The sequence below is a fragment of the Streptopelia decaocto genome, assembly GCF_964273445.1.
Source record: "Streptopelia decaocto genome assembly, chromosome: 3".
Lineage (NCBI taxonomy): Eukaryota > Metazoa > Chordata > Aves > Columbiformes > Columbidae > Streptopelia > Streptopelia decaocto.
Genome location: NC_138656.1, coordinates 51,105,285 through 51,132,058, shown reverse-complemented (window position 1 = coordinate 51,132,058; position 26,774 = coordinate 51,105,285). Strand labels below are relative to the sequence as shown.

General features: G+C 40.4%; 1 protein-coding gene across 3 annotated transcripts in view; it reads right to left on the bottom strand.

Moving 5' to 3' along the window:
- Positions 1-26,774, bottom strand: part of UTRN (utrophin) — a 369,822-nt gene that overhangs the window by 322,717 nt on the left and 20,331 nt on the right. For 2 of the 3 annotated variants that reach the window (XM_082049169.1, XM_082049171.1), the window contains exon 1: positions 11,990-12,095. The exons of the other annotated variant lie outside the window; for it this stretch is intronic. In XM_082049169.1, coding sequence (XP_081905295.1) covers positions 11,990-12,083 — 94 coding nt within the window. In that variant the 5' untranslated portion in view covers positions 12,084-12,095. Of the gene's footprint in view, positions 1-11,989; positions 12,096-26,774 lie in introns of those variants that run through there. 3 annotated transcript variants of the gene reach the window in all.

The following is a 26,774-nucleotide window of genomic DNA, read 5'->3' as shown; positions in this document are numbered from 1 at the left end:
AAATCACAGGCAATCTCCTAAAGACACTGTAGTCCTCACACAACTAGCCTTTGAATCTTTAGTTTAGTATACTACAAACTAGGTGTGGGCAGAAATGGGGCAAAGCATCTAGAAAGTACATTTAACTCAATTTTAGATCCTTTTCTACAAACATAAAAGAAAAAAAAAAAGGTTTAGTTTCAACATTCTTCATTCTTAACTATCACAAGTAACTTCAGTACTTCTGCCAGTCATATCTGCATCACACAAGGCAAAACTAAGAGCAATACAATTGACAAAATTTGTTAGAAGCTGTGACATTTCACTTGTTATTTTGCAGATGCACTCTGAGATACCAATTGATCAATTCCAAGAGCGCCACATACTGCCACATAGATTTTTGGTTTGGTTTGTTTTTTATTTGGTTGGTTGGGTGTTGTTTGTTTGTTTGTTAAGAAAAAGGGAGATACAGCAGCTCTGGTCATTCTCCACATAGTCTTACTGTAGTAAGAGGTCAGATTAAGTATATATTAGCCCTGAATCAGCCTTTCACCAAGGTGTCTTCCCCTGCTTGATCTCAGAAGGGCAGCACATTGAATGTGGAATACCCTATGACTTCTTCAGTTCATCAGCATGCTTTTTTTCTTAATCCTGCTCAAGTTCATAGCAATGTGATTTTGCAGGTATACCCAGATGTATACATTGAGCAAAAATTAAATGATTACGCTGGCTGGGGATAGTTAGTATTTTGCCTTCAGAGGCAAGCAGAGAGAGGATATGACACATGAGATTTTCAAATACTCAGCTTGTGTCTGGCTGCTTTGTAATTGCCAAATATTTGTGACATTTAACTATGTTATCATGCCTGCAATTTAGTTAGATTCCATTTCCCACCTACACAGATCTTTTAAGTTGCTCTGCTTTAACATACCATCTTAAATCATTGTAATATGAACACCACTGAGGACCTTAAACAGCTTAATGTTAAACACCTATTCCAAGATTTTTCTGCAGCTGTTTGTTCCTTTGGATAACAGTCACAAAAACTAAACTACAAAACCACTTAGTGTTTTAAGAAACACCACAAACATTTTCATCCACAATGCAATGGTAAAGAAGTTTAACTCACATAATATGGGTTAGATAGTCACATCTGAAGATTTCTAATTTAATTTGATGTCACCTACAATTTCTAATTTTCCACACTACTGCTATTTTAAGGCTACTCATTAAAAGTTAGAGTATTTTGTTAACCAGAACACACAACCAAAGCAGCAGTGAAAACGGAAATAGAACTTTTTAAGCTGCAAAGAAGCAAGGAAATGGGAAACAGTAGTAACAATGCATGGAAGTGCATATGAACTCCTGCACATAGCTGTCTGAAGCATCATGGAGAAAGCTGCAATACTCTGCTCATATTTCAGATTGTCCACTGCTGACATATATGACCAACCTGTGGCACAAGTAGGATCATTTACAAAACCCAAGTATTCAGGAAGCCTACCACATCAAAGTGGCAAGGAAAGAATTCTTCTGACTACACACCTGTCTGTGAACTGGCGCAGCTGGACCGAGTGCATTTTGGATGTGGCAGTCATCTATCTACCTGCTACTTGCTCTAAGAGCACAAGAAACCTTATCACTGTCCAATAGGTTTGGAAATGAAAATTCACATTTGAAGAGCAACTCAGGTGGCTAGAAGCTACATGGTCTTCCCTTTTTAATAGTTATTCTACTAAATACTGCTATCATCCCCCTAAAAGTTGCACAGTCCAGCTAACAAGGCCTCTGTGAGTGCTAAAAAGGCAGTATGGACCAGAATCCAGCTTCCTGGCTTCATCCTGTGGCATCTTTTCAGTCCAACCATGAACTGCAATGACTGGCTTCACACAGCAACTTTTGCAGACTTCAGTTTATTCAGAAGCATAACCCCCGAATTTTGAAGATGACAAGTAAAAATTGTGTGAAAGGAAAGAGTGTAAAGGAAGAATCACCACACTGTCAAAGGAGGCTAGAAAAAGGAATATATGTGAAGATTTCTGCTCTCAAAAGAATTAGCATGACTAAGACCTGTTATGCTAGCTTGAATTTTGGTGCCTTTAATTACAACCTTCTACATGCAAGAGGCTTGTCTCCAGTCCTGCAGAGATAAGGATACAAAGAAAACAACAACAACTTGCCAAAAATTAAATAAAAGCTCAGAAGCTTTAGTCTTGTCTATAACCAGAGTCACGTTGTTCCACTCCTTCTATTCGTGTCACAATGCTTCACTGTTATTCCGCAAGTATTTACATGGCTGCAAAAAAGAACTGCAATGAAGAGTGACTACCAGCCTTCTCACCCTTCAAATGCAGAATGTAATTTGGGCTCAGTAAGGGAGCACGTGAAGGTGACCCAGAACTCCAGGAGCCAAGCTGTACTTGCTGCACCTCCTGGACAGTAACGTTATGGGGGAAAGAAAAAAAAAAAAAAAAAAAAAAAAAATGACATCTTCCAGAAAACAATGAATTTCTACCTTCATTCTCTACCTTTAGCAAAGTGGACAAAGCCATACAAGAAAGCAGAATGTGAGTACAATTATTCTTGGGAGAGGAAGAAGAATTGCAAAAGATTAAGAGTGAGCAAGGACAAAACATGGATGTTTGTATTTATTGTGTCATCTCCAAGCCTATGACACAAGTTCATCATCTGGATCATGTCAATCTCTAAACCACAGGACAGCAGAAAGGAATTTGGGGAGGGGGAAAGATGGAGACAGAAAGCAGGTATCAGATAAGACACAAAATCCTAGAGTGAAGAGATAAATATAGAAGTGCCATATTAATAGTAACATCAGGAAGGACTGGATGAAACAAGAGCCCAAGAAATGGCAGATTTATCAAAGAACTTCAAAAAGGTATTTAAGCATAACAGAAAAGGAGGAAAGATAAAGGCTACACAAAAAACACCACACTATTAAGCAATATCATACTTGTGCAAAGTTAAAAGCGCACATGACATCACCTACCTATACTAGGGAGCTTTACCCAAAAGAAATATTTCTTTGACAATCTAAGTTACCATTTCAGAACTTTGTTTTAACTCTTCCTCAACTGCACATTTGGTTTGTTTCTTGCAAAGGTGAAGGCTCAATAATTCACTTTGGCTTGCACAAAAATGCGACAGGAGAATGAATATACAAAGACAGAGATACAAGAAAAAGCTTCCATGATTTATTAGACATGAGAGACCACTCCTCCACTGGAAAGCAGCCCATCTAGTTGCTGCAAAAGTCTTCAAGAGCTACTGCTAAGGCAGTAAAGCATTTCCCCCATAATGCCTGTTGGTTTGCAGGCCGCTTGAGCCATTTTACAGGAACTTCTACCAACTCCAGCATCAACTCTGCTCTGCTCCCATGGAGTACACTATGAAAAATAAGATGGTTACAAATTTATTCATAGTGCCACATCCAATTTTTAATTAATTAATGCTGAACTACTGAACTGATGAAAAACACTCATTTTTCTTAATTCCTCCAGACACTGAAAATTTGTGTACATAATTAGATATGTTTGGTTCTGTTGTTTGGTTTTTGTGGTGAGATTTTTTTGTTTGGGGTTTTTGTTGTGAGTTTTTGGGGAAGGAGGGAACTGTGGGGGTTTTTTTTGTTTGGTTGGTTTTGTTTGTAGGTTTAGGTTGTTTGGTTTTGTTCATTTAATAGCTAGAGTTGGTATTTTTAGGCTAGCCAAATATTCTCTTATAATACAGATAAAGAATACCTTAACACTGTCAAAACAATAGCTAATTATTTACTTGTGATTGCTCTGCTGTGTATAATGTTCAAGGATATTCCCTACGACAATGCTATAAGGACACGTAAGTTTTACCACTGTGGCCTGACTCACCTTCTGTCGCTCTGGAATGTGACAATTTCAGGGCGCACAGTTTTGTGTGCGCTGCAGGCAGGACAGCACTTGGGAGTAAGGAATACCATGCCAGGACTTCAGCAAAATGGGCTAGAAAACATCCACTACTTCTGCTTATATTGGCTGTAAACCAGTCCTACTTTTCCTGCAGGCTTCCTCCCTCGATGCCTTTAAAACCAAGAGCGGTGTTTACACACAGAGCAGCAGAACATTGTACTTGCTTAGCAGCTGATAAGGACTGTTTCCAAGATGCTGCGAACATTTAACACAAGTCTGCTTGCCTCAACATGGGTTTCATTTGTGTTGGTTTTAGAGGCATGCACCATAAAGGAAGGTACAAGGAAACACTGTCAAGCCAAACTTTGCTCCCACAAGTATTAGCATATTTGCTAAATCATATTTTGAGCTATTTTCAGAATCACATTTTTTTCTGATATTTTAATGTTTCCATAGTCTATTTTTACCATCCGGAAATTTTTAGACCATAGGTTTTCAAGCTTGTGCTTTTGCTGAGGGTTGACCACGTGTCTGCCAAGAAAAGCCAGCTTTTCTCACAAATAATAAAAAAATATATATATTTTAAGATATAATTTAAATAAGCATGCATTTTCATTCCCACTGGGGGAGGAGTGCAAGGATTTGGGAATAAAGGAGTGAAATTGAGCCTGGGAAGAAAGGGAGACATAAGGAAAAGGTGTTTTAGGTTTTTCGTGTTTGTTTCTCATCATCCTATTCTATTTTGTCAATACATTAATTTCCCCCCAGTTAAGTCTGCTCTGCCCACGGTTGACACTGACAAGCATTACCCCTGTCCTTATCTCAACCCACAAGCTTTTCCATCTTACTTTCTCCCCCTGCCCAGTTGAGGAGGGGAGTGAAGGAGCAGCTGAGTGGGCATACAGCAGCCACCAAGGTCAACCCATCATGGGGGTCAAACAGCAAACCCGTTTTGCAGAGTCAATGAAGACAATATCAGCTGCAACAAGGCACACTTACAACAATTTATGCAGAAAAAGTTTTCCCCTCAGCTCAGGAAAGAATGTCCGATAAGGCAGTAAAGTAGTTTACCTGGCCATAAAATAATTCCAGCTTAACTCCTGAGGGCAAACTCGTGAAGCTATTTTTATTGTGTTTTTTTAAAAAAAAAAAAAAAAAAAAAAAACAAAAAAAAAACACAAAACAAAACACCACCACCACAACCAGAGAAACAAGATGGATGCTGTATATACAAGAAAAGTATCATAGTACTGCACACTACCACTCATAAATCATTTGATTCAAACAATGAATTAAAGAGCACTGTTTTCTGATACTAATACATTGCCAAACTGAAATATCGTGGAGGGATAACATATCTTGCATTGTCAGCAATATCTTGGTTTCTCTTTCGATTGCAAAACCAATAAAATGACTTAATCAGAAGAAGCACTTTCTTCCCCTTAGTCACTCATAGATAAATTACTCAAAACGAAACATGGCTCCAATAGAAGGCTGGCACTGCACATCAAAGCAGGACTAAAAGACTGTTGGATTGTTTTCAAGAATATACCATTTAACTATATTAAAGATAGGAATGAAACTACATCAGAATTAACTAAAAACACAAGAGTTATACTGCAATTGCTTTAACCCTGTCTAGGTATTAGCATTTGCACCTCTTGCTGCTAACATTAACTTTGGTATAATCAGTTCCAACCATAGGTCAAAACCAAAAGAATAAAATACCTGCTTCCATTTAAGTGACCAGCACTTTTATTGCTTGCTTACTACAGCAAAGTACGCTATCAGTAAGTCATCATTTGACACTGAAGCTTATCAACAACATTTTCTATCATTTCTATTAAACTGAGAAATGAGCTTCATCATTGTGAGAGACTCTACATGTGTTCGCGATGACTAAACAAAAGGTTGAGGCATGTCCCCATGAGAAACTTATCTGTTTAACCCACACTTGGAAACTATTTTCTTTTTAGCTACTGGAGTCACTGCTTGTAGATTAGATAAGGAATACTCGCATGAGATTTCATGGCAACAGATACAGGAATGATGGTGAGACATCAGGTGACAGCATTTTCTGCCTTCCTTTTACACAGTTCTAAGAACCTGCCTATAACCTTCCATCTCAAATCATCAGCAGCAAGCTGAAGCTTAAAACTTATTCACTGAAAGGAAAACTACAACAAGAATTAGTAACAAACTATTGGGTAAAAAAATGTAATGCAAGATCTACAATATAGAAAAGCAGAGAAAATAAGATGGATGATATTTAGTTTTACAGATTAGTTTTCAAAAATTCAATTCCAAGTTTATATTTATTTCAGCAACTAAAATGATAACAATCTTATTTATTTGCTTTCTGCATTAGAAGCGGAGAAATAGCAACTAACTTTTTAGAAAGGGGTGTGCCTGACAGATATTTGTATATGGACTGTACGTACAAGAGCAAAAGTAGCTTTAGAAGGGATCTATTGTCCTACTTTCTGAAAGTATCAACTATACTATATTTTTGCTACACTAAAAGCAGCAGTGGAAATGAACATTTTTCCTTATATATAAAAAGGCTTAGGTCACACAGGTCAAGTAAATATTGATTTCACTGTACCTGACCTGGGAGCAGAAGTTAATTTCAATGGTCTGCACAGTGTGTTTTATGAATTGCTTTAATATTTCGCATTACAAGATATTAAACCAGCTAACAACCTTTTCAAATAATCTGAAGCTTAAAATGATCAAGCTGTACAATTCTAGCAGGGCAAAAGTAAAGCTGAAAGAAAAAGAAGTTATATTAAAGGCTCCACTTCACCAACTCAGGAAGTCCAGCCTGATGCTCCTTCAAGTCGAAGCAGGCAGTCCTGAAGCCTCGGTGTTGGGGGACACTGCAGGGACAGCCACACAAAAATGCTGGGCTGGAACCAGTCACCAGCACAGGAGGGGACAGGCAGTGACAGGACCTGCCTGGCAATCATACACTATTTCTTTAAGAAGTTTGCCTTGGAGCTAAAACCCTGGGTGCGCTCTGCTGTCAGCCACTTTACCAGAACAATAGAGAATACGTGATCTTTGACATGGTCAGGTTCCAGTATCTGCCCAGCCCTCTCCGCATCCCATGCACGCAACTGAACATTGCATCGATATACTCTAAGTCAGTAATCTCAGGCCCTAATTTCAATTTAATCAGAACCAGAACAGTTCAGCAAGCCTGAATAATGACTTATATCTCAATAAGGAGGAGATATTTCATAACTGCAGTATAAAATCCACATGGTAGAGAAATTTAGCAAAACAGATACAACGATCCTGCTTCCATCTGCACAAGCGGTACTAAATGCTCTTTTAACTGTCAAATATTACAGAAAGCTGTCTATGTACACTGCTGAGTGCCATGTTTGATCCAGGCAGACACAAGGCTAAAGCTGCCGACTGTCACCCTGCACAGCACAGAAATCAGCCACCACATTCCCAAATTTCTGCAGAGAACCCTTGAACCATTTGTTCGCTGCTTTTCTGAACATTTAGGTAGAAATTCATCTCAGTGTGTAACAAGTGTCAGAGCACAGGCATCTCCTTCTCCTGCAGCACAAGCTTTTTACCCACTGGAAGGATCAGCCAGGGAATTACTGCAATTTGCTTTCCCAGCTGCTGGCTCAGTGGCCATGGGAGCTCGCTCCACCCAGATGCCATACGGCCAGGTCACCGGGCAGCCCACCCCACTGCCAATTCCTGCCCTATTCATCAGGGACAGGGCAGGAAGCATATGGGGCCCTCCAGTTAAGGGTCAGAACACTGCAGTGAAAACATGAAAGTGAACCTGCGGCAAATTATTCATCAGCCAGAGGGAACATGGTTTCTCCATACAGCAGAAATGAGTCACGGGCACCACTCCAGCTGTCACAATGCAGAAGGACATATCCAGCAGCAAAACACCCCACCACAGCTTACCAAAGGGACTATACTACAAGACAACAGAAAAAATATTTTCAGCTTTCTCAGTGTGCATGTGCATTTACTATATATAAGAAGAGGTTAAAAAAAAAAAAAAAAAAAAAAAAAGTCCTTTGGAACCTGAAAATCAGTTCATGTGAAGACCCAAAAGGCAACTATGCAATACAATGTAACTGCTACATAATGTGTTCCTATACATTTCATGTACAACTGCACTGTATTTCAGAACACACCTTTCATCAAAGGATGTTGCCAAAAAGGAAACATACTATTTTCACATGTTTAAAAGCCAGAGTTGTATCAAATCAAACAGTTTTGAGGTTCAGCACAGCTGGACTAAGCAAACCAACCAACCTAGGGCTTACACTAACATGAACAATACAGTAAATATTATTTTTACTATTGTAAGGGCTTGTGGTCTCATGATTAAATAATTTCAAGCTGCTATGAGTGCATATATCTTGTGGGAACACAGACAAATTCCTTCCCACCTGAAAGGAAGCTTTTAATTTGTAGGCTAGAGTTCCTGGGATTTCCACAGGGAGGCTATTGGAGCAAGAAGGGAGACCCAAATGGTAACAGAAGCTAAACGTACTGTTTCAAAAGATATGCTCTCAAACTACCAGTTTGCAGAATGCCTCAGTCATGTCATTGCCATTATTTCCTACTGCTATTTAAAATAAATAAATAAAAAAATAACACTCCTTTTAATGACTGGAGTGAAGGCTACACAACAATCAGCTCACACATTAAGATATAATTTGATCTCTTTTGCTTCTGTTGATAACTGTATGAAAAAAAAATATGTTGTGGCATATTGCTAAGATACTAATAGATTATTCAATTACTGCAGAGTGCTTTATTGGCTTCAAGAGTTGACATTTTATAGAAACAGTGGCACAGGGCAACCCCTTTCAGAAGGTTTCACAGAACTGGCATCTTCTTCTTCCTCCTTAATACAGGGTAAGTAACCTCCCCTCAAATGACAGGGTGACATCCATCTGGGTAATGAGGCAATTGAGGTAGAAAAATTAAAAAATAATCATATCCAATACTGCTACACCAGTAGAGTATGCATATATACATACAAAATAGCCCAGTAGTTTTCCTGGAACAGTTTCAGAAGTTCTCCTGAAAGAATACAAATTATCTTCCATGACATGGACTAGCAATGAAGAAGAGAGCTCATTTGTTTGAGCAAGTGAAGAACATGTGAAAACCCCTCCTTTTTTCGCCTCTCAGATAAAGACACAGCTTTGGTTCTAGTTAGGCACCATGCAGCCTTACCAGTGCCACCACACTCCCAGCACTTGTCACTGACTTGAAATCTTAAAAGGTTATTAAGATAGACATTTATAAAGAAGGACAACCCACTAGAGAAGCTAAATTATTATTGGGTATGTTTTAGGTCTGGGTGTCAAACTCATTTTCACCAGGGGCAACATCAGCCTCATGGTTGCCTTCAAAGAGCCAAATATGATTTTAGGACTGTACAAATGTAGGAGTAGTTACATTTGTACAGTCCTAAAATTATACTCACCTCTTTGAAGGCAACTGCGAGGCTGATGTTGCCCCTGGTGAAAATGAGTTTAACACACCTGATCTAGACCATAAACCAATCTCTGACTAAACATGCTCATGTTGTTTAGGCTTCAGAGGACAGAAGAAGTCGTATCCATTTTGGTTTGACCTAAACTAATTCAAATACTTTATCAGATATGAGCTTCAACCTCCCTCTAGCCCCCACCAATTCTCACAGGAAGCAGTTGACCAAAGCCACATTTCTGCCAACACTGCAGCATTCACAGCCCTAAAATCACCCCTACACCTTCTACACAAGGTGTTTCCTAAACTTCTCAAAAGTGTCCCAGTTACTTACATTCTGGATTTGTGTGAAAAGTGAAGGACTTAAAGAAGAAATGTTTACACACACACCACTCCCAACTTTTTCACCCGTTTTTTTCCTGCTTGAATATTTCCAGTACTGCATCATTGAAAATTCTGTCCTCTCAGAGAAAGGCTTTTTTCCACTGTCAGATTTAATTTTTTTAACACCTTCTGTTTTTTTTTCTTTTGTTTTACCTTCCATGCTTATCACCTTCTATGTTTTTTTCAGCTTTGTTCTTGTCCTCTCTGTGCACTTCCAATATAAGCCCTCTTAAGAAGTGTTCAAAGCCACAAGTCCTTCACAACCTCCAAATACATAGTATTAATTAAAAAAAAATTTAAAAAAAAAAAAAAAAAGAGGGAGAGAATAGATGACAGTGAATTTGAGACTGTCATTTGCCTGGAAAGCGAATCTACCATCTACAGTTCTACATTTTATGAAGACTTAGGAACATTATAATGCAAGGAATTACCCAGAAAAATCTTGTTGCTTGATTAAGAAAAACTATAATTGCAATATACCAGCCATTATATACATGCTTTTAAAAACAGAGGGCTCTCAGCTGATAGGAGTTATAATAGACCTTAAGAATCTCTGTTCAATCATATAAACAACCTGAAAAAACAAGTAGCTGTTACTCAACTAGATTTATACCTTAGCCTAGCCCCACTTCAGGCAGGCACCAAAGAAATCATCCATAGGCACACAAACGTCACCAAATATCTGTGTACACACACTGGTACTTGCACATTAAAAGCACCCAAAGGACTGAAACAGAAAATCTCAAAGAGATTGACTCCCTATAGATGAACATTTTAGAGGTTTCACAACTGCAGTGTTCATCAGTTAATTGCATAGCAGGTTATAACACTTGCCCTAGGTTTATGCTCTTCTAAAAAATACAATGATAAAAGAATAAAAGAAAAAAAAAATCTGATAAATAGTCCTACAAAGCCCACACTGATATGCACAGAGCCAGAACAAGCATTTCCCCTGAACAATGGCCCAGGTTAAAAACCAAACAAGCTGATTTTCTCCTACTTCTAACTTCCCAGGAGTGATCAACTGCAGCTGTACCTCATTAGCAGGTTGAATACATACAGATTTTGAAGAACACCAGATCTCCAACATTTGTCATTTAGTGAGCTCTCCAGAGTCAGTCAAAAGCAACTCCACTCACTTTACTGAGTTTCCTTGACATTTTTGTCAGTTTTAACAGTTCAGACTGGGCCACAATGGAAAACTTTCTGCTCTCAACTAAACTGGCATATATCCAAATCCACCTCATTGTTCTAGAAGCAAATATGCATGAGATCAGAGTCCCAGCCCATCATTTTATTCTAAAGTTAGTCATTACACTGCTACATCTGAAGAGGATTTTTGTTTCTCTTTCTAAAAACCCATATTCATACTCCATCTTTATACCAAAATAAACACTTCAAAAGTTGAATCAAATGGACCAAATTCCCTACTGATCAGCAGGTTCTGCATCCATGAAGTTGTGACACTAATTCACAAAATCGGCCCCCATCTGCCAATTACTGTATCTTTACAGCATATTCACAGGTACCAGGAATCCTCAAATTGCATTTGCATGACAAATCTGTATTATTTGGTCCTGGCCACAAAACAGTGGAATAGCTGACCCCTGAAATTTCAATTGGGATTTCAGGCAATAAGGATGGCAGAAAGAAAAGGAAAGAGAAACATACCAAATTTCTTCTCTTCCAAAGCACACCTCCCTAGAACATATTATTTCCAAATTACAGGAAATATTGTTCCCTGGGGATACCACTAAAGTAGAAAAAAAAGAAGGGTGAAGGTGCTGCTAATATGTACATACAATCAGAAGTCTCAGAAGACACAGTAAACAAAACTGTAGAGATTCAAAATACAACTAAATACTGAAATCACCATAACTTCATCCATAGTCTAAGAGAATTGGTGGCATGAAGACTTTCAATCAGATGGAACAGTAATAAAACTTACACCATGAAAAAGTTAACATGTTATAGGTGGAAGGGCAGCCCACAACACAAGCATTACCAAGAAGATCTGCGGCTGCAGATGTGACGCAGCCAGGGCTCGCACAGCACTTGCAATGGAGCTGGAGCGTTTCCTGCCATGCCTTCCACAACCTGCTCCTGATAGAGTTAGCAAACTTGAACAAAGTCAAGAAAAGCAGCTTGCATCAGGTGTAGAAGATAAAAAAGACTCACATGGCCGGACCCTTTATCCACCACAGCCTTGAAAACATACGTAAGCGTGCACTCACCCGGTGGAGAGTAACAGGTCTGCTTATCGGTATCCCAAGGCACAGCAACCTTGTACTTTTTCCATGCAACTTTTTTGGCTGTTTGAACACTCATGATCAAGCTCAGTCTTTGAAAAACAGGAAAGTGAAGATGCAGAGGAAGTACACGCTAGTAGCCGTGCAAGAACTGCATGCCGGGATCCGAGGGGGAGGGAAGCACTGGTTTTCCTCAGAGGGTTTGACACATCCAACCACGCAGTGACTGACAAAACCATTCAGGAAATAAACCTTTTAAAAGGCTGCACGTAAACAAGTAACAGACTTCAAGCTAATTGAGGTTTTTTTCTCTTAAAAAACAGATGAATACACTGCTTTGCTACTCCTTACAAAAACAGGAGGACACTCCAGCTTTCAAAGCACCAGCAAGTAAAATTCTACCTACAGAAAACAGAAAAGAAGGTGGCAATTTTCCTTTTCTGTTCAAATACAATATTAATTTTAAAAATTTTAAATATTTTTAGCATTTATATTGCAAAAAGCTTGCCGTATTACCATAACAGTTTTGCCACACATTCAATAGAATGCAAAACCAGAGCAATGTTGCAAGGTGAGCATCCAGATCTTTAAATGGCCTTTCAAAAGAGCATAAGAAAATCTAAACACAAGATTTCAGCATAAAAAATAAGTTCTACAAAAAAATCCTCTCCATGTCAAAAATTAAAAGTTCTGATCGGGCATGCCATTTCCACTGTGCAGTAATTCCAAACAAGATAGATCACAGTCCAGCAAAGCAGAAGGTCAATAATACAAGCTTATGAAAACAGAGTTATTTTACAAGTGGGCCTCTAAACTGTGTTTACCATCAATAGAGAGGGTGAATCCAGTCCCTCAACCTTCAACATTCTGGTGCCAAATTCATAGTCAAACTGAGCTGACCTCAAATTCTGTACTTATGAAAGATGTGTGATTCCATATTACACAAATTAGGATATTAAACTGTACAGAATGCCCATAGTGACAAAAAGTCATGCAAGAGGAGCTGTAACACAGAAGTACAGGCACTACCACCAGAGAGGAGCTGTACACAGGAGAATTTGTCCCAAAAGCAGAAAGATGCTATTTTATTAGTCTATCTTGTTGTATTATCCTATCAGACAACTGTTCTAAACACAGCTGTCATCTCTTCATTAATATTCAGTTGGAGCAGTTTACTGTGCCACATACCAGGCAGACACTACTGAGGGGATAGTTACGGGTGTCAAGATTAGATTTTTCTTTAAATTTTATTGGGAGTGGGAGTTGGTCTTGCTTTCTTTTGTGGGATTTTTTTTTTTTTTTTTTGAATTTTAAAAATTCCTCCAAGTTGAAGCCTAAAAGTTACACACAAAAGGAGATTAGTTTCCACAAGGAAAAACAACCATACATTCAGGGGGCTAAATCCGACATTTGTTTCCAAACGTTTCTGTAGACTATACAAACAAGAGCAACATGGAAAAGTACTAAAGTTTTAAAGCTAAGATTTCTATTTTAGAAACAAACGATTTATATTTTGCCATAGCAAATACAAATGTATTCCTTACTGTGCCAAGCACTTCACAAGCCCAAATCAAAAAGATGCTGCCAACTCTACCAAGCATATGATGACAAATAGTGGGCAGCCATGCACGTACACCACAAGTCTTACCAGCAGTAGGTGGTAAAACCAGGTCTTACCAAGACCAGTCTGCATTCCAGAAGGGTGCCCTCCCACTGATCCAATACCTCATCTCAGCTTGGTCCCTGCCACTCCAATATAAGGTCCATACACAAACAAATTAAGACTCTCTCCGTCAGACACTTGCCCGGACTGAAGAGTAGGTACAAGTTTCAGGAGTTTGTTTGTTACAGGACTCCTGAGTTTCCCACTTCTCAACGAAGAAAGTGAGTCAGTGAGAGCAGTTAGAGAAACACCAGGGTCTCTGAGCCTCCATTAATCTCTTGAACTTCAACATGAAAATATTCAACATGAAAATAATGTTCACCAGAGACCTTACAGAGAACCTTGGCTTTCAAGCTCTGCCTGCCATCAGGTACTACCTCATATATATTTGAGAAACTGCTTTTATTTAACAGCAAGTTTTACTTTGAAAAGCCAACATTTCAATAAGAACACACACTGAGAATATTTATTAACTTAATAGAGGAGGGGGTTGGTTTGTTTTTAAACATAGTACATCTCTTGCCTAAACGGAGACAAATTTATTAACATTAATCACATCAGGACCTATCTTCACATAAGTTAGTTGTAGGCTGGCAGGAATATTTTTTAGGCTAAGTTTTTTAAAGTGCATCTATGAGCTCTGCCAAAATTTGAAGTACTGGGTGTGAAATCCATGCATTAACCACATGAGCTGTTAAGCAAGAGAGACATTGAAGCTTTGGGGGAAAGAAATCTTCAAAGGCAAAAAGAGGATTTTTTTGCTTTTTTTAAAACAAACTCAAGAGTTCAACACACTAGCACACTCTCTACCCATAAAGTACTTCATTCATTAGGAGAAGAAGATGGTCTTATTCCTACTACTACTGAATTCAATAGGCCATTTATTTAGCAGCTCTCTGACTAGAGTATGTTCTCTCTTTTATTCAGTCTAATGTTGACAGCAGTAATCAAATTTCGTACATACCACTGGCTCTATTATAGTTCAACAGCAGCTGGCGGGCTGCCTAGTCCTCTTATCATCATGTAAGATAAAAAGACCAGCCAAACAGACCAGCTGAAGCTACAGAGGGAAAGGAGAAGTAGGGTGAAGCCTAAGTAGAAGTCTACTAAGTAGAAATCATGTCTTTGTGATTGCCCACGTATTACAAAGCACGGAGAAGAACAAGGCTAAGATCAATACATTACAAACTTATGTGTTTTCAGCAGAACTGGAGCTTAGATGGAAACTGCATCCTTGTAGAAGAGAAGCTCCAAATGCCACGCTTCATATGTCAAACATGACCCATCAACAGCTCAGTCCACACAGAGAACACGAAAGCAAGAAAGTATAGAGGTGGGGGCAAAAGCAAAAAAGAGGAGAAAAAACACACAGAACCAGAGAACTGTATCCATTCATTTGAAGGGGAGCTCCTAAGTACTTAAGATTACTTCTCTATCGCAGCCCCAGCATGTATGAAGTCAGCACTGGATTCAAAGTAAAATTAAAGTTCACAGAGGCAAACAACAATGGAAGTAGAGGGCAACATCCTTTAATTATAAAAATCCCCTGTATGCAAGGCACTCTAGAATGAAATTGGTTTCCATTTCTTCTTTGCCTTCTGGGAACCTTCCAAGAGCCTTGAATGCCTTGACTCTGGGAAGAGGAAACTGGCTTCTTTTTCACAGCCTCCCTCTTTCTCGTTTTGTTCCAAGTAGACTCTGGTTCACCCTGCTCTGAACTCCCACTCTTCTGGACAAGTCTGCAAAGAAAGGCTTGTTTTATGGAGAGAAAAAAAAAAAAACAACAATGATCTAGAGGATTTCTTATGGAAGCAGAACAAGGAGATGCAGAGTTCCTCCTTCATCTTCCTTCTCCACCACACACAAGCCAAGAGCCTTCTCCTGTCTAGAGGAGGAGCACACCCTCCTGCAGGGTTCCTGCACTACCTCTCCAGCCCTACCCTTTATATTAATAACACTGCTACAACAAGTTTCTAGTTTAGCACTTATGTTGTGGGACATTAACACCCCATAATTTTGTTCAGGATGTTTTATTTCACTACAACAACATGACAAGACTTTTTTTTACTGGCCTGACAAACACGTTTTGGATTAGCAGACCACACAACGCTTGCTTGAGCAAGCAAACAAGGTTGCTTAGTGGGCAATGCTAAGGAGAAGGATGCTGAAAAGGCAACAACATGAACGTAGACAGAAATTAATGTTTCAAGTGCCTGTTGCATTTTGATGGAAACTAGTCATTAGTGTAACCTCTACTTCCAGGAAGCCCACAGCAACAGCAGCTTCAGTTGGAGAACAGAGTTTCAAGCATTTCTATTGAATACTTTTTTCAGCAGAGCAGGTTCGTGTCAGCATAGAGCTTTTTCCTAAGAAAGGAACCTGCAACACAGTAACTGCCCTCTCTACTGTGGAAGAGGAGCATAGGTTTGAGTATGGGAGCTGTTGGAGCACTGCAGTACAGATAACACACACAAAGACTCTCTCAGTGCTCACACACCAAACCCTGCCAGCACATGGAGCTTCAGCCCTGCTGTGCTTCACACACATGGTTCTTATAAAACAGCGTGTCTGTGGCTGCTGCACTTAACCAACTCATCCTGCAAAAGAAATAACAGCAGCAACTGTAGATAACAAATTGTGACACCTTTCAAGAATCTCCACAGTTTTAGTTACTCTTTTTCAAAGTTCTCTTTTATCTTCGAGAGAGGGGGGGCAGAATCCCTTTTTATCTTGTATAGATACTGAATGTACTAGTAAGTACTGAGAAAACCTGAAGGACACATTATTCTTCCAGAAGTGTTGTCTACACTATAGTCATTCCTGTGAAACCCAGCCATGACGCACAACCAGCAAACCCCCTTTCACAAAACATCTTGGGCCGCCTGTTTCCAGCAGCCCTGAGGAGTGAGAGCAGGTCCACAGGAGATGTAGGAGCCTTCTGCATTTTGTTTCTCATTTAAGATGCTGAGCACACCTTCTGAAACAATGTTCCTGCACATTCACAGGTACCTTTATAAAACGAATCTCGATTAATCTCCTACGGATGCACAGCTCAACGATAGTATGCTGGGGCGTGACACGTATTTCAGCGGGAACCCGCTGCATGCAAGCCCAGGTACAGGTGGCAGCATGCAAGCCCAGGTACAGGGGAAGGACCATCACTTTTGCTGCCCTGGTCTCTCCAAGCAGCTCTCCTGGTGGTTTACAGTTCTCACTGTCTCTTGCCCTGGCAGCAGGCATTGCCCTGCTGCAGTGGGACAGACTGGGGAGCCTGGGCTAAGCCCAGTGGTCAAGGGGCTGTGAGAGCTGCTAGTGGGCAACTCCACCCGGGACAGAGTGCTGCCCTCAGCACGCTTTGCAGCATCAGAAGCTGCTTCAGGAAAAGACATTGCCTCCAAAACACATCTTGCTTTCCTGCCTTCCACATGCCAGGGTGCAATCCAAAGCTTGGAAATTAATGATTTAGGCAAATATATGAATAAAGCAGTTTAATTCTTCTTTTTCCTATTACTCATTTTTTTAAATGTCAGTTTGTGGGTCCAAGAACAGAAACATCTCAAAGCTTCCTTCTGAATTTCACAAGGATTTTTTCTTAGAAAGTGTCTTCCAGTACATTATTTTCAAGTTAGATGTTGTAGGCAGTAGGAATGGGAAACCTATAGGATTTCATTCTTAATTGCAGTTATGTAGGTTGAGTTAATTTTGAGCACACTTCCATAGGTATCCATTCTGGCTAATGTTAGTTAAACATACTTCTGCTAGCAAGCTCCGGTCAAGGTACACAGCAATAAGAAGTATTCAGATAAGAATGGTTCTATCAAGACCAGAAGAGATACCTAGAGTACTCCAAAGACTGTGTGTTGTTATATCAAATACTGAAAGTCCCATAGGAGCTAGCTCCTTCCTGTCCACCTTCTAACTTTAGGTACCACAAAATCAGATAAAGAAGGTGCTAAAAGCTCTAGATATAACCTTCCTAGCCACTGTCTATACTTACATTTATACACACACGCTATATATACACACTCCAAACAGCGATAGACTTTACACTAAGCCAAGAGCAGCAGCCAACCTCCCAGCTCTCCCCACACAGACCAAGCAGGGCTATGCAGAGGCACTGGGATTTGTGGAGGGGAAGGACAGCTCGCAAGGAAGCCTGAAGAGCAGCTCTAGAGCAAGCATGCAGCCTTTCAGCCTGAAAGCTAAAATCCTCACCTCCTGCTGCTGGGGTGAAGGACAAGAGATAATCAGAGTTACATTGATCACAGGCACATTTCAGCAGTAGTGCAGTCAGAGCCACAACTGAGGCATCAGTGACGAGCCAAGTGCCACCAGCAACTGCAACTTCCAACATCTCCAAGTTTGCTTTTCTTTTTTAATGCCCTGTGGTGACACATGGGTGAAGAGATTGCACGCTCTAAGACATTAACTCTTCAACTGTACCATTTAGAGCACACTACTTATTTGTGCAGTGCCACCAAGCTGTCACAAGTATGCATATTTATTACCAATCTTTTTAAAATTAGCACTAAATTTCTCCCACCCAGACAGTCTACTTCCCTTCCAATTTACGATAATGTATTTTATTCACTCTGTTACAAAAGGAAAAGCCACAGAGGGCAAAGAGAGCGACAGCATTGTGCAGAGCTACTCCGCCTTCTGCAGGAACTGTTAATGAAGTCCTTTGGACTTCTTGTAGTCACCATGCTGGGGATGGGGAGTTTTGTTCATCATGAAAAGAGGGATCTGCAGAAAGCCTGCATTAGGAGCCCCAAGTCTCCCCATTCCATCCTTGAACAGCAGTGGTATGGTAGAGAGCTCCCTAAGCTCAATAGGCTGTCTTTTCCTGGCCCAGAAAGATAAAAGCAAGGAAAAAACTATGAGAGGCACTCTAAAACTAAGGAAAAAAAAAAGCAAAGCTCCCTGTGGTTATATAGTTGACTGTAGGCCAACTCCCTTGTGCTGACTGGAGTTAGTCTTTTAAATACAGCGGTTACAGAGAGGACAGTTACATGTCCACACAAATGCATCTCCAGTTAAACTGTCCACTCCACAAAGGATAAGCCTGTGTCTTGTCAAGGACCCAAGACAAGCATCCCTCTTTCTGAAATAGCATTGCTATTATCAGAATTAAAAAACAAGCAAACAAACACACACACACAAAAAAAAACCACACAATAAAACCCCACACCACAACATACCTACTCAGCTCAGCAGAGGAAGGCTACTCTGGGTGTGCAGGACCCAGCCCAGAGCCCAGGTGCCTGCACCCAGCCCAGGGCCCCAAGTAACACCATCGCCCTGGGGACCACATGGGTGCCACACCATGCCAGAGACACCCTGCAAAATTGTTCACACTCCAGAAAACCCACCTGAAAATTGCCTATTTTGCCACCACAGTCTGAGTCTTTACTTTCACATAAGAACTTTTTACCAAAAGAAAAAAAATCACCCAATCAAACCTCACACAAAACATAGGTTCCAGCTTAATCCTCTTTGAAGCCTTGAACTATCTGCAGACTTACTGTACCTCTTGTTAATTTGTCCCGATAGTTACACTGCACTCGCTGCTAAAAGCTTACACACCAACTCACAACTTTTAGCCACTGATCTCCTTTTAACAGCTACAAATTGCAAATTGTTGTGTGTTTAAAGTTGCCAAGACTTCAACAAGGCCAATATATAATCCAACATCAGATGTTTTCGTAGATATGACACTATGCAAATACTGCATTAAAAAAAAATTCCATTGCATCACAGTTGTCAGATACCAGAAGGGCATCATTAAAACTATTGTTAAAATTAATGGCCTTCTTTCTCCCTTCACTCACCAATTAGCACATCAAGAAAAGAGTGAGGTAAAATCATGCCCTTTGTTAAATATTGAACCTACTGAAACCTGCAAAACAACTGATTATTAAACTCGACTGAGGATGAGGTCAGTTTACAGATGACCATCATGTAGCAGCTAAGGCAACACGGAGCCACCACGCTGTCCTGCCAATGGGAATCAAATAAGAACAAAGAGCAAAGCCACAAACAGCATCAACCTGCTTTCTTTAGGCCACAGAATTAAAGTTGTCAGAGGGAAGGCTCTTCAGTTTAGCACAGCATCTCTATATATCAAAGGATCAGGGATGGAGAAAAGTGTGGAAGAGAGACAAATCACATGGCACAACTGAACCACTACCCAGAGAGAAAAAAACACCTAAACAAACAAACAAACAAAACAAAACACAAACAAACAAACAAAAAAAACAACCACAAAAAAAAAAAAAACACCACCACAACACACCACAAGCCTCTCCAAACTCATAAGCAGGGATCCAACAGAAGTGAAAAGGTAGGTGCACATCCTTTCCCAAGCAAAGCTCACCATCTCAAGCCACCTGCCCAGGTTCCCAAACAGAGGCTGAGGACCTGTGCAGTCTCACATCACTGAAGAGGTTAAGCAACAGCTGCGTTAGGTGACACCTCACTCAGCTCGGCACTAGCTAGGGAAAGCTCACACAAACTGTACTGTCAGTGGAGATGTGGTGGGAAGAGGACTAGGCAGCAGCAAGCAGCTGAGGGGCAGTAACTGATTCAGTTTGGCAAGGCAGTAAAAGGTTTCATGTTTACACCCTCGCTTGTTTTCAAGAAAACTTCAGCAAGCTTTCTGTGCATATCCTTTGCAGGTTTCTGCCAGGTCAAATGGAAAACACTGGGCTCAGTTATTTAAGCTCAAGTGTGCAGAGGAGTAATTACCAAAGCTCCACTGGACAGAGGGATTGCATTCCTGTATTCTTCAAATGCCACCACCCACAAAGAAATAATAATAAAACTCCCAGAAACCTTCAAGCAAAGCCAGCATGCACTGTGCACAGTATCAGTCTCAAAAACTCCATCTGCACCTCTCAAAGTACTATGGTACAATAATGCTTGAACTCTGCTACCGCTGCCATCACCAGTATGGCTTTTGTCAGCAGCATAACTGAGTATCAGTTGAATTTAAAGCTTAAATGACATGTGAAGGTAGAAAAAGAAGCCAGAGATACAGAAAGTTCCAACAAGTCTTCCTGTGCAAGATTGACTGGCAAATCACATGCCTTCCCAAGGCAGAAAAATAAAACCCCAAGACACAATTCCTGCTTCAGAATTACTGTGACAAAGCACACAAACCGCAGCATTCTCTCATAAATATTTAATGCCAACAACATACATGTTTACTACCTGATTTTAAAGCACTTCCAGGTTTGAAAACAGATGCACACGCTATACTAACAACATTACTGGTCACTTTACTGAAGCATCATGCCTTAAACTTAAGGTGTGAGCAGGTGCACATTCTCATCCACAATTTGAACAGCAGCTCTTCTGCTATTCACTCCCCCCCACACACACACTCATTTTGTACAATATGAGTACATTTATAACATTTACTGAGCAACCTTACAAGAAGCCAAATAAAATTTTACATTACTTTTACAAAACTCAAAGGGAAAAAAGCAAATTCATGTCTCCACTGTGTGCATAAACAATGATGGCTTTCACGTATTTTAAAATAACAGGTATATAGTGAGTATACTCACAATTGCAAGTACCTGAGGATGCAATATAAGTAACCCTGAAGAAAGGGTTTTACACCAAAGTGTACAGATGAGACTCTGAAACACCATGCACCGTCCTGTGCTTTCAGGACCCTCACTCCATTCAGCAGACGGGCTTTTATAACCCAACAATCTCTCTAGCACGCGAAGCAAAGTGCTTTGAATGGCACAGGATGTTTGCCAGTTTGTTGCTTAATTTGTCTTGTCTCTCCTATTACCCCACTCAGTTTTGTTGCTGCTACTAAGCTCTGAGTAGGTTTTCTTGTAGGGTTATTTTATTATTAGCTTAACTTTGTTCTCAAGCAGCAACAGGGTGCTGCTGAAAAGCATGCCTTGTTTCTCTCTTCAGGACTGTCAACACCAAAAGCCACTTAAAACTTACAAAGCTAATACTGAGGAAAATTGTATTAAGTTTGTTTCGAGTTGTACCTTAAACAAAAAAAAAAAAAAAAAGTATTTATAGGTTGGTTAAACTCCAATACAAATAAAGGAGGAGGAGAAGAAAATCAAGATACAGAAACAAGTTGTATGGCAGTTGTAACTCACTAACACACACAGAAGAGTGCAGTCCTGCAGGTTCTTTCTTACTCTGCCTTCGGCTTGCCCTAGATTTGAGCAGCTCTCTACAATACCTATATTCAATCAGACATCCGACTGTGTTCATTACCAATAATTTCATATCTGACTGTAGTGTTCCCACACACAGTTATACTGTCATATATACTTTTCTATTACTTATGCATATTACTTATGCTCTCTAACTCTAACACTTTAAGACAGTTGTATGAATGAAGCATTACACAATTTCATTGCTGCTTTTTTTTTTACTTTGCATCATGACCATAGAATTAATTCTTTTGTTTGTTTGTTTTCTTTAATCTGCTTGTAGGTGCTTTTGTTTGATTGATTTTAAAAACACTTTGAGCTCCAACACATTCCACTCCCTACAACAGAAATTTGTCTCAAAAAAACAAAAACAAAACCAAACAACAACAACAAAATCACTTTTTAATTGCAAAAGTACATCAGCTCAGTGATGGCGGGCAAGGGGGGGGGGGGGGAGGTGCGGAGAGAAAAGAAAAAAATAAAAGGAAAAATACAATCAAACTCCAGTAAATAAAATCAAACTCCAATACATATTATCCTCATAAAGAAATTAGAAAAAAAGAGGATCCACATGACAAAGACCTTTACAGTTTAGATTGCAAGATAAGCAAGGCAGTTTAGGAGAAAGGTGGCAAGGTTAAGAAACAGTACTTAATACAGATACAACTAAACTGTTTGCAGTGTTACTTAATAACACAAAACCCAAGAACCTACCTCTGTTAAAACTTGTGCTATGGAGCATATGTGAGGCGCCTCACCGCTGAAAAGTGGCTCTAGTGTAGATGCAGCAAAATGACCACAAAGATTCAAGAAGCTTCTGTACCCAACAGCTTTCAGAAATCTACTTTGATCCTAAATCCTTTACAGCCAGCTAACCATCCCCAGCCCTGCTGTTTTCCAACCCCTTTCTCACCACTTGCAACCATATACTCACCTCCTGCAAACACCACAAATCTCACTACTGTTAAGAACAAAAAAACACCACCACACACAACAAACACAAACCACAGCTCTTAAAGCAAATCACAAGACAGTTCATTCAGTCTTCTCACTCCCACATGATCATCAGGTGCTGTCACACTAACAATCTCGTACCTTCCATTCCACCATAATTAACTTCCTTGCCTTGTTCTACACCTGAGCCACACAACTGTTAATCAGGTTTTTGACTCTCCAACAGGAGGGTCAAAATCAGTGAGGCAGGCCAGTTCATTGCATCCCAGTACAATCCAAGGGAAGTGAATGTAAATCCTACAAGGACTGAAAATAAATACTGTGTGTCCCCTGCTTTGTCTGTTGCATGCAAGACCAAGCTGCTGGGATAGAGAGACAGCAGAGGACAGGACATGCCCTGAACTCTTCCCACCAGCACACAGCAGCAGGTATGGGTAAACATGAAGGGGGAGAACATTGTCACAATAAATCTATCTTGTGTGTGTCCCTGCGATGCCACCTCAGCAGCCAGCTAGACTATGACTCATAGCCACCCCCAACACAGGGCTTCTGGCTAAGCCCAGCTTAGCCACAAGGAGCTTTGCCAGTTCCATCTAACAAACAAGCCCAGGTAAGCACCCAGGGCCTGTCTCAGCCCTCACTGCCTCCCCAGGAACTGGGTGAAATTGCTCCAGCACATTTCAGACTCTGTATTTCAGTATTTGGTAGAGAGGAAGGCAGTACAAGGACACGTGTCCATCTGACAGCAAGAGCTTTGTGACTACTACTACTACAAGAACATCTGGAGCTCCTCCCAGTTACTGTCATGACCAAATGTCCACACCCTCAACAGCCTTCATGATGTAGTTGGTTTGCCATTTGTTCCACTGCTTCAGAAAACCAGTCTCAACACCAACCTACTAACTTCCAAACTCAAACCACTGCTCCAACCAGGAAGTTCACTGGGAAACCGTGCCAAGGCAGCAGTCATGACGGGAGAGGATTCCTCACATCTCACTCCTGAGCCACATCATCTAGCTATGACTGATCCTACAGCCCACCTGTCTGTCAAAGCTTGAGGACGGATCACAGACACAGTGAGCAGACCACAGGGCTTATTTGTATGTTTTCCCCTCACTCATATCCCATCTTTTGTTACTGAACAGCAAAGCCAAGACATTTGTTATGATTTGGGAGGATAGATAGCATGGTCAGATTCTGCTGCTGCTGCTGAGTAGCAGGAAGGTTCAAGAAGCAGCAGCAGCAATCTCAAAACCACACAGGGCTTAGGAAGTGGGAATGGAGAAGGTGAGTCCTTGCAATCCAGCCCACTGTTTACAGAAATCATACAGGGCTCCTGCAAGAATCGCAAGCTTCACAGCTCCAGGCAGGCTTTATTCTGAAGGTAAAAAGATCAAACTTTATAATTAAGATTCATGGCTAATACCACAATAAAAATAAGGAAGTTTCCGTTTCATTTGCTTCAACTTGTTCTACCATAGAAGTTCCCATTCCAGCATGCTGGCGGTAGACTATAACCACAGCCAGCTGCAACAGGATTTCTTCACAATCTGTAAAAAATTTAACAGATATTAAATTCCACTCTGAAGAGCTCTGTATAATCCTAAAAACAAAACAAACAAACAAAACAACCCACACATATTAGGGTAATGTTAGAAAGGCTGGTAAACATTTCAAGTACAAAACAGCGATCTCATCTACAACAACTTCACAGAAATATAACAGAAGTGTTTCGGTACAGTCACAGCCTGAGCAGAAGTTCTCAAAAATATTTTGGAATAAGTCAAGTGACTTTTAACATAACCCAGGTTAGAAAACATGGATTGCCAAGATCTCCTTCATCAAAATGTCTTCTAGACAGCATCACTGTAATATCCAAGTACCTTCCAGCTAAGCGCTGCAGAGAGTTTGGCCCTCTAGAGTCCATCTCTCCTCCCTTTCTGGCACTGGACCAGTGCAAATAGCAGTAAATGAGACAAAGAAGGCGGGGGAGGAGTGGATCACCACACATATACATCCCTTGTGTCTATATACGAAATCCATTACAGAAGTGGAAGCTAAGAAGACTAGAACAACTGTGTGTCTTGTGTTTGCATTAACAAGTTATTGCCAGACCTTTGACAAGGATTTATGAGCAAAGCATGGTAGAGATGGAAGAAGAAAAAAAAAAAAAAACAAAAAAACCAAAAAACAAAGCAATTATCTCTTGTCTAAAATGCTGGGCACATGGTGGTGAACTTGCACAACAGTACAAACTGAAACCACAAGGAAACCATACACATGATGCTTAAAGGCTAAGTTTTGATTTCAACAAAGCCAAGCTCATAGGAGCAAACCCAGCACAGTCACATGCACAGAACTGCACAAGCCCCGCCAGCTGGGTGGGGACCTCTTGCTGGGAGTGAAACTAAGATTTTCCAGCAAGTTCATGAAATCACCATTATCCTGGCTCATTCAATCAAGCAATTCAAATGCTACTTTCACACTTGCTTACACAAGTAAGAAAGTACACAGACAAGGAAGGAGACAGAAACATACAGAAGGACAGGAAAATATAGCTAGGAATTTCCAAATTCAGCCTCTAACCACCAGAAGAGACTTAAGATATCTTGGACCAAGTAGAAAAACAATTACCAGCTTTTTGCCAGTGGAGCTGGAAAGAACCGGTGAATCTTCCTCCATCTCCAGAGTCCAGATGCCAACATCCAAACATTGAACATATAAAAGAGAAGCTGACAGATGACAGAAAATGAAGACATCCACGAGAGACCTCTGGAATTAAGTTTACCAAACAAGCAGAGTAGCTGAACTCAATATCCATAAATAGTTACAAGAAGCTTTTGAGATTGCTTTTCATTTGAGATATCAGGGCTGGCCAGGAAAGGGGGGTGGGGGTGAAGCAGGAAAGAAGTGGCAATAAATATTATCCCACAGAGGCTGGATGTCTGAATTCTCTCAGCTGTATGCCTGAGATGCATGCTTTCTTGTCTGTACCTACTACATGAAGCCTCTGACAACATGAAGCTAGCATTCAGCAGCAAGAACGTCCTCTGTCTGACCCTTCTCTTCTGAACCCCCCTCCCTCCTTATGAGCCTTTTTCTGGATGACTCAGAAGATTTACCTTTAGCTCAGTTATCGCATTGCTTTTTAAAAATAAATGAATAAGTGAGAATACATATTCTCCACATGGCATTCTTTCATTCGAGAGGAAAATATTCCAATCACAACCTAGAAATCCACCATTCAAATTCAAATGTAAGCTCTGGGGAGAAAGAGAAAAAAAAAATCTTATGGAGTCATAGAATCATTTCAGTTGGAAGAGACACTCAGGATCATCAAGTCCAACCATAACCTAACCCTAGCACTAAACCATGTCCCTAAGAATCAAAGGACCTTAGGGCAGTGTACACAAATTCTTATACTAAATTTCAGATGGTTTTAAAAAAGAAAAAAAAAAAAATACAAATCACCATGTTTCTATTAATTGTTATCATTGAAGATTTTCAGCAGTCACATCTCCTATATCACCAATGCCCAGAAGCACCCCACTCTGCAGAGTAGTCTGGATGTGACAAGGAAGTAAAGTCATCCCTTAAGGTTGGTCCAGCCATGTCAATGTCACACTCCTCAGGGTGCAAAGCACCCCTGCTGCTGGTTACCTCCAAGTCTTCCTTGCTCCTGGGGGACAACTCAGGCTAGAGGTGGAAAAACTGCCTCTGCCACCAGCTGGTATGTGGGGAGGGGTAAGGACAGGCTGCAAAAACTCCCACCCCAGCACATGATGGAAGAAGCATAGACATATGCTTTAGTACCAACTGAGGATTTACCATCCTCCCAAGCAACTAGCTGGAAATAGCTCATTAAAGACAGACTTCTAACACACTCAGATATGCACACCACTGTATAATTATTCTCAACTTGAAAGGGCTGTATAATTTCTCAGGAATTTCACCATTT